This window comes from Saimiri boliviensis, chromosome 14 (genome assembly GCF_048565385.1).
Source record: "Saimiri boliviensis isolate mSaiBol1 chromosome 14, mSaiBol1.pri, whole genome shotgun sequence".
Classification (NCBI taxonomy): Eukaryota; Metazoa; Chordata; class Mammalia; order Primates; family Cebidae; genus Saimiri; species Saimiri boliviensis.
Window position 1 is genome coordinate 8267758 of NC_133462.1, and position 7919 is coordinate 8275676.

A 7919-nucleotide genomic window follows, 5' to 3' on the forward strand; every position below is an offset into this window, starting at 1 on the left:
ATTTCAGTACTATACTCCAGCCTGGATGACAGAGCCAGGCTCTGTCTCAAAAAAAAAAAAAAAAAAAGAGAGAGAGAGAGACGAGGTGTTCTTGCTCTGTTGCCGAGGCTGGTCTCAAACTCCTGACCTCAAGAAATCCTCCCACCTCCAGGCATCCACCTCCTGAGTAGCTGGGACTAGACAGACAGGACCTTTGCACTTGCCCTGCCTCTACCTTCACAGCGCTTCTCCACTGCCCTCAGCCTAAGTAACTCCCCCACATCCTGCCCAAACAGCTCCAAGGGTCTTCTGTGAAGCAAAGCCAGGCCGGAGCTCCCTGACCACACAGAGCCCCCATCCTCGACACCATTCTCTTCCTCACTGGGCTCAGGACAGCTGCAAATTCTTTCTCCTTTAAAAAAAATTGAGATTTGGCTGGACATGGTGGCTCAGGTCTTTAATCCCAGCACTTTAGGAGGCTGAAGCAGGCATATTGCTTAAGGTCAGGAGATCGAGACCAGCCTAGCTAACACCGTGAAACCCCATCTCTACTAAAAATACAAAAATTAGCCAGCGTAGTGGCGGGTGCCTGTAATCCCAGCTACTCAGGGGGCTGAGGCATGAGAATCACTTGAACCCAGGAGGAGGAGGCTGCAGTGAGCCGACAGTGTCGCTGCACTCCAGCCTGGGCAATAAGAGTGAAACTGTCTCAAAACAATAGTAAATGAAAAATTGAGATACAATTAACATACCATAAAATTCACCCTTTTACAGTGAACAATTCAGTGGTCTTACTACATGTGTGATGTTGTGCATCCACTACTACTATCTAATTCCAAAACATTTCTTTTTTTTTTTTTTATTTTTTTATTTTTGAGACGGAGTTTTGCTCTTGTTACCCAGGCTGGAGTGCAATGGCGCCATCTCGGCTCACTGAAACCTCTGCCTCCTGGGTTCAGGCAATTCTCCTGCCTCAGCCTCCAGAGTAGCTGGGATTACAGGCACGCACCACCATGCCCAGCTAATTTTTTGTATTTTTAGTAGAGACGGGGTTTCACCAAGTTGACCAGGATGGTCTCGATCTCTTGACCTCGTGATCCACCTGCCTCAGCCTCCCAAAGTGCTGGGATTACAGGCTTGAGCCACCGCGCCCGGCTCTTTTTTTTTTTTTAAGAGATGAGGTTTCAGCTGGGCGCAATGGCTCATGCTTGTAATCCCAGCACTTTGGGAGGCCAAGGTGGGCAGATCACGAGGTCAGGAGTTTGAGACCAGCTTGTCCAAAATGGTGAAATCCCGTTTCCACTAAAAAATACAAAAATTGGGCCAGGTGCAGTGGCTCACGCCTGCCATCCCAACACTTTGGGAGTCTGAGGCGGGTGGATCACAAGGTCAGGAGACTGAGAACATCTTAGCCAACATGGTAAAACCACGTCTCTACTAAAAATACAAAAATCAGCAGGGCGTGCTGGTGTGCACCTGTGATCCCAGCTACTCTGGAGGCTGAGGCAGGAGAATTGCTTAAACCCGGGGGACGGAGGTTGTAGTGAACCAAGATCACACCACTGCATTCCAGCCTGGGCAACAGAGTGAGATCCCATCTCAAAAATAAAAAAAAAAGCAAAAAAATACAAAAATTAGTTGGGTGTGGTGGCACACGCCTATAGTCCCAGCTACTCCGGAGACTGAGGCAGGAGAATCACTTGAACCCGGGAGGCAGAGGTTGCAGTGAGCCGAGATTGTGCCACTGCACTCCAGCCTGGGTGACAGAGTGAGACTCCCTCTGAAAAAAAAAAAAAGAAAAAAGAAAAAAACAGACATGAGGTTTTACTATGTGGCCTAGGCTGGATTCGAACTCCTGGGTTCGAATGATCCTCCTACCTTAGGCTCCCAAGTAGCTAAGACTACAAGCATGTGCCACTGCATCCGGCTGTAGGGCTTTCCATGACCCCCAAAAGAAGCTCTGCATTTGTGAGCAGCCGCTCCCCATCCCGCCAGCCCCTGAACCGAGGCAACCACTAATCTACTTTCTGTCTCCATGGATTGGCCTATTCAGGATATTCCATCCACATGGAATCATACCACACGTGGCCTCCTGTGACTGGTTTCTTTCACTTGGAGTCATGTTTTCAAGGTCCACCCCTGTGGCAGCATGCAGCAGGATGTCATTCCTTTTGATGGCCCCGTAATAGTCCATTACGTAGACAGACCACATTTTGTTTATTTCTCAGTTGGTGGGCACTTAGCCCATTTCCGTTTTCCGGCCATCGGGAATAACGCTGCCATGAACATCCGTGTCTGGTATTTGGACAACTGCAATTTGTATGTTGCGCCTTCTCCCCCGAGGGGCTGGGAGCTTCATGGAGTGGGAGGGGCGGACGAGTCTGTCTTATTCCCCAGCGTCCCCCATATTCAACACAGTTCTTGAGACATACCAGCCGTTCAACACACACTTGCGAAGGAAAGGCCCCTGAGTCTCCAGCCCTGATTCCTGGTGGCAAAATTACTTCCAGTGCCCCAAGCCTTCGCCTCCCCTCTGTCCTCTGGCTCCTCTCTGGGATCCTGCAGTAACGCAACCATCCCTTGCCTTCCCCAAACCCCATCATCAAATCCCTTTGCAAATCCTGACAGTTTTTCCTTTAAATTATATCCCAGGCTGGGCACAGTGGCTCACACCTATAGTCCCCCCAGCACTTTTGGAGGCCAAGGTGGGCAGATCACTTGAGGTCAGGAGATCGCGACCAGCCTGGCCAACATGGTGAAACCCCAGGCCTACTGGGCATGGTGGCAGGCACCTGTAATCCCAGCTACTAGGGAGGGTGAGGAATTGCCTGAACCTGGGAGGTGGAAGTTACAGTGAGTTATGATCGTGCCACTGCACTCCAGCCTGGACGACAGAGAAAGACTCTGTCTCGAAAAAAAAAAAGTATCCCCAGTCCACTTCTCACCAATCCCTTCTCATCCCATTAAGCCAGCACTCTCTCTCACCCAGGGGCCTGCAACACCCTCCTAATTTGGTTCCCTGCTTCCACCGCTACCTCTAGAATCTGTTCTCACAGCAGCCAGAGGACTTATTTTAAAACATCAATCGGTCACGTCCCTCCTCTGCTCAAAATGTTCTCAGGCAGACAAAGGCCAAAGTGCTCACCATGGCCCAGAAAGCCTTTCCCGATCCTGTCCCCTCTCCCCTCTGCTCCCGCCCTCTCCCTCCTCACTCCTCCAGCTCCAGCCACACTGACCTCCCTCTCACTCCAACACGTTAAGCATGCCGCCACCTCAGGACCTTTGAATGCACCCCCCTGTGCTAGGACCCCTTTCCTTCAAAATCCACAGGGCTTGCTCCATGAGACTTACTGAGCACCCTCCCAATCCCAGTCCTCTCCTGCCCATTTCCTCCCTGTTTTCCTTCACAGTACCACTCAGGGCCTCAGGTTGTATCTTAGAGTGTTCTCCGTGCTTATGCTGTATCTTCCTCAGGGAAGGGAGCTCCCAAAAGGGAGTTTTGTTTTGTTTGAGATGGAGTTTCGCTTTTGTTGCTCAGCCTGGAGGGCAGTGGCGCGATCTCAGCTCATTACAATCTCCGCCTTCCAGGTTCAAGCAATTCTCCTGCCTCAGCCTCCTGAATAGCTGGGATTACAAGCGCTGGCCACCAAACTTGGCTAATTTTTGTATTTTTAGTAGAGACGGAGTTTCACCATGTTGGCCAGGCCGGTCTGGAACTCCTGACCACAGGTGATCCGCCGGCGTTGGCCTCCTAAACTGCTGGGATTACAGGCATGAGCCACCACGCCTGGCAAGAACAGGAGTTTCTGGTCACTATTGTCACTGAAGCGCCTAGAACAGGGGCCTGGAACACTAGAGTGATCAAAAAGTATTTGTCAAATGACTGAATGAAGGAATGAGCCTTCAGAGGCAGGATGCTCTTATGAATGAAGCCTGCAGGCAAGAAAACATCCTCAAAGAGCTTAAACGAGGCATGGAGGGTCACATGACCTCCCATCACGGGTGGGTAACAGAGGCAGCACACATCTCCTAACAGGGGCCCCCAGCTACTCCACAACCCCCATCACTCCGCCCCTTGTCGTAACAACCCACCATCTCTCCATCAACTGATACCCAACCGTGTCCGCCCCCTCCTGTTCACTGAGCACCTACTACATGCCAGATCTTTCCATAACAGTTACATTCTAAAACAACAACAGCAGTCATTGGGTACTTGGCAGAGCTGCTGTTGGGAGCAAACGAAGTAACAGCAACAGCCAAGTTCCATCTGGGGCCTGGAACGTGTGAAAGGCCTGACTCACAGGCACTGCCACAAGCCCCTCAGGAAGATACGATCAGCAGCCTCTCTTGACAGATGAGGAAATCGAGAGGTGAAGTCCCTCACTCAAGGTCACACGGCTAGGGACTGGTGGTGCTCACATGCAGAGCCAATTCTGGCTGACCCCAGAGCCCATGCCGACACAGCCTCTGAATACTCCTGGCAGCTCCAATCACCAACAGCCATTCCCAGGAGTTGAGAGCTGACTTGTCACCAGACTTCCCATCATCACGACAACTCTTCCTGGCAGGGACCACTGTCCCCACATTACTGTGGTCAGATAGAAAAGGGCTCAGATCCCAGCCTGTCCTGCTCCCTGACCCCTGACCTCTCTCCGGAACTAGACTTTCCCTATTCTCAGCTTTCCAGATCTCTGCCCTCAAGTCCTTCAGGGCCCCATGCCGTCCTGGAGGTCTAGGCGCTCCCTCTTCTGCCCTTCCCCCAACCCCTCACTCTCTAATGTCTTCTCCTTTCCAGGGCAGCGCTCCCTGTCACAGGTTTTCCCAAGACCTTACACCTGCAGCTCCTTTCCTCTGTGCTCCTTGGGCCCCTCCTTCCCCCTCAGCTCGCCCTCTGGCCCCCTCCACACTGCCTTCCATGTCTAAGCAATCTCCCATCCTGAAGCCCCTCTATCCCTCACCAGGGTGTCCTTACAGTCTGGCCCTCCCATCATCTCCCTGCCCTAAACCCGAGGACTTTCAACCACTCTCAGGCCTCCTCTATACCACTGGCCAGGAGCCTCAGTGACCTACCTAACCCCTTCCCCTATATGACACTCCCTATCCCAGGCCCTCAAGCCCTGCCCAATTAGGCTTCCGGCGTGCCACTTCCTCCAGGTCCCCTCTGGCTTCCTCCCATTCCATCGCTCCACAGGGTACCCCCCACATGCACTTCTTTTCCCTTCCTCTCTACGTTAGGGATCCCTCTAACCCTATCGTTTGTACGATCCCCCAGCTTTTCAGTCTTTCCCAAGGGACACATCTATGCTCCCATCCCCGAGACCTCATTGGCCTCCTTCCCTTTCCAGCCCCCCCGGACCCCTCTAGCTACTCCGTGTCGTCACCTCAAGAGGCACTCTATGACACCTCAAGCCCCTGCGTGACCCCCACCCTAAAGTTCCTCCCGGGGCCCATCTATGCTCGCCCTCTACAGCCGCAAAGGCTTTTGATCCCCCAGGCCCCTCTGTGACCCCCAAACCCCTCAATTTAAGGCTCCCCCCTCCCCCGCGTCTCCAGTGTCCCCCGGCCGCGCGCTCACAGTTCCGGATGTCGGAGATGAACACAGCAAGCCCCCGCATCCCATCGCCCTTGGACACGGCCGGCATGATGGCGGTGGTGTCGGCTCCAGGCCTGGCCGGACAGGGCACAGCGCAGCGGGGGCTGGCAGGCGGGGACCGGGCGGAAAGGACCCCAGGCAGCGCCAAGGAGCCAAGCCGGCCGCGGGGAGGGCTGGCTGGCGGGCGGGCGGGCTGGCAGGCCGTGGCACCGCCCCCCAGCCCCTCCCCTCTGCCCGCCTTCCGGAGCTTTCAGCCGCCTATTGGTATGGGCTCCTGCCGCTCAGAAGCGGGGTTTGTCCCCTACTTTTTCTCTCATTGGCCGCTAAGCAAAGGCACGACGCTGCGATTGGCCCGGTACTCCGCTATTTCCGTTCGGGAGCGGGGAGGGAGGAGGAGGCGTTGCCCGAGAGACGGGCGGGGTTCGATTGCGTATAATGGACCCGCCCCCTCCGCGCGGCCAAGTCAAACACTGATTGGATCTAGCGGGTCTCCAAGGAGGGAGGGACGTGACGGAAGGCGGGGCAAGGGCCCTAGGAGGCGGGACTTAGGTTGACTAAGACCAATGAGCGGGTAAAGCTCCCCCGCAGGCGTCACGGATTGGTGAGATCTGTCCTACTTCCACCCTCTATTGGGCGGCCGTGGGGGCGGGCGGAAGGCGAAGAGCCCTAGAAGAAGGAAAGAAGAGAGGGTGTCACTCCGCTCGGCTGGGATAGGTGGAGCGACGCCTGCAATTCCCTGCTGCAGAGAAGGAGTTGGGCGGGGCTAGAGAGCGTTCGGTGTTTACTGCGCAAGCGTCTCCGTCTTCCCTTTCTGCCTCCACTGTCACCCCCGACTGCTAAAATCTTCTTCCAGGAAGCCTTCCTCCCCTCCCCCCTTCTCTGCAGCCAACGTGTCGGGACTTGTTTTGTCAAGAGACCTAGAATCTCAGAGGGAAAAACAGTAATTCACGGCCAGTCCCATTAAGCAGAGGTTAAACCATAGGTCGAGAGGGTGAATGACTTGCCCAGGGCTACACAACTTGGAAGTGAAAGAACAGAAATAAATGTAAACCATATCTTGGCTTCTAACTATTTTTCAACATATGTTGCCCTCTTTTTTTTTTTTGTTTTGTTTTGTTTTTTATCCAACCACGATGTCTCTTGGGCAGCCTCCATTGTAGCAGATACCAAACCAAAATTGATTCTCTCTTCCAGACTAGGAACTCCTTCTGGGCAAGAATGGGACCTGGTCTTGAAGAGTTTCAACATTTGTTAGAGGAAGGAATGGGTGAATCTGCTTTGGCCCAACCCCAGCCTCCATCGCCAACCCTCAGCTCCCCAGAGAGTCTTTGGTAAACTGGCTTTGGGGAAGACAAAACGGCCAGAACTCCCAACGCCCCGGGCAATTGAGAAATTTGGGACAAAGGGAACTGGAAGAGTCCATTTCTGTCACCTCTAGGGAAAAGAACATACCCCCCGCCCCTGCCACCAGCCTTTTCTAATCTCAGAAGCCGAGCATTCCTGGAATGAGTCTTGGGGGTGTGTCCTGGATCTTTGGAATGGCCTCTGTGAATCCTGGGAGATGGAAAGGAGGTTAAGAAGAGCCCACCTTCCAGGCTCAATGGATGCGTCTACTTGGGTTTCCAGGAATGGGGCCTGGGAAAGTCCATTTTGGATTTTAGGAGGACAGATACCGCTCAGCTGTTTTAGTAACAGGGAGAGTCCATTTGTCATATGAGTGGGGGTGCTGTTTGCTCTCCCATTAAACACAAGAAAAATTATAAATATCAGGACTTCACGAAGTTCTTTCTTTTTTTTTTTTTTTTGAGACTGTCTCGCTAGCTCTTTCGATGAGTTCAGTGGCTCAATCTCGGCTCACTGCAACCTCCGCCTCTCGGGTTCAAGCGATTCTCCTGCCTCAGCCTCCCGTACAGCTGGGATTACAGGCACCCGTCCTCATGCCCAGCTAGATTTTGTATTTTTGTAGAAACGAGGTTTCACCATATTGGCCAAGTTGGTGTTCTTGAACTCATGACTTAAGGTGATCTGCCCACCTCAGCCTCCCAAAGTGTTGGGATTTCAGGCATGAGCCAACGGCGGGCTGAAGGAGTTTTTTTGTTTGTTTGTTTGTTTTGTTTTGTTTTTTTGAGACGGGGTCTCGCTCTGTCACCAGGCTGCAGGGCAGTGGTGCGATCTCAGCTCACGGCAAACTCCGCCTCCCGGGCTGAAATGATTCCCCTGCCTCAGCCTCCCAAGTAGCTGGGATTACAGGCGCGCACCACCACACCCAGCTAATTTGTGTATTTTTAGTAGAGATGCGGTTTCACCATGTTGGCCAGGCTGAGGAGGTTTTTTTTTTTTTTTTTTT

At 53.1% G+C, this 7919-nt stretch overlaps 1 protein-coding gene across 2 annotated transcripts in view; it reads right to left on the reverse strand.

Moving 5' to 3' along the window:
• Window positions 1-5779, reverse strand: part of AP2A1 (adaptor related protein complex 2 subunit alpha 1) — a 41694-nt gene extending 35915 nt beyond the window's left edge. For both annotated transcript variants that reach the window (XM_074386069.1, XM_074386068.1), the window contains exon 1: window positions 5555-5779. In XM_074386069.1, coding sequence (XP_074242170.1) covers window positions 5555-5621 — 67 coding nt within the window. In that variant the 5' untranslated portion in view covers window positions 5622-5779. The remainder of the gene's footprint in view (window positions 1-5554) is intronic.
• Window positions 5780-7919: the final 2140 nt, after the last annotated feature.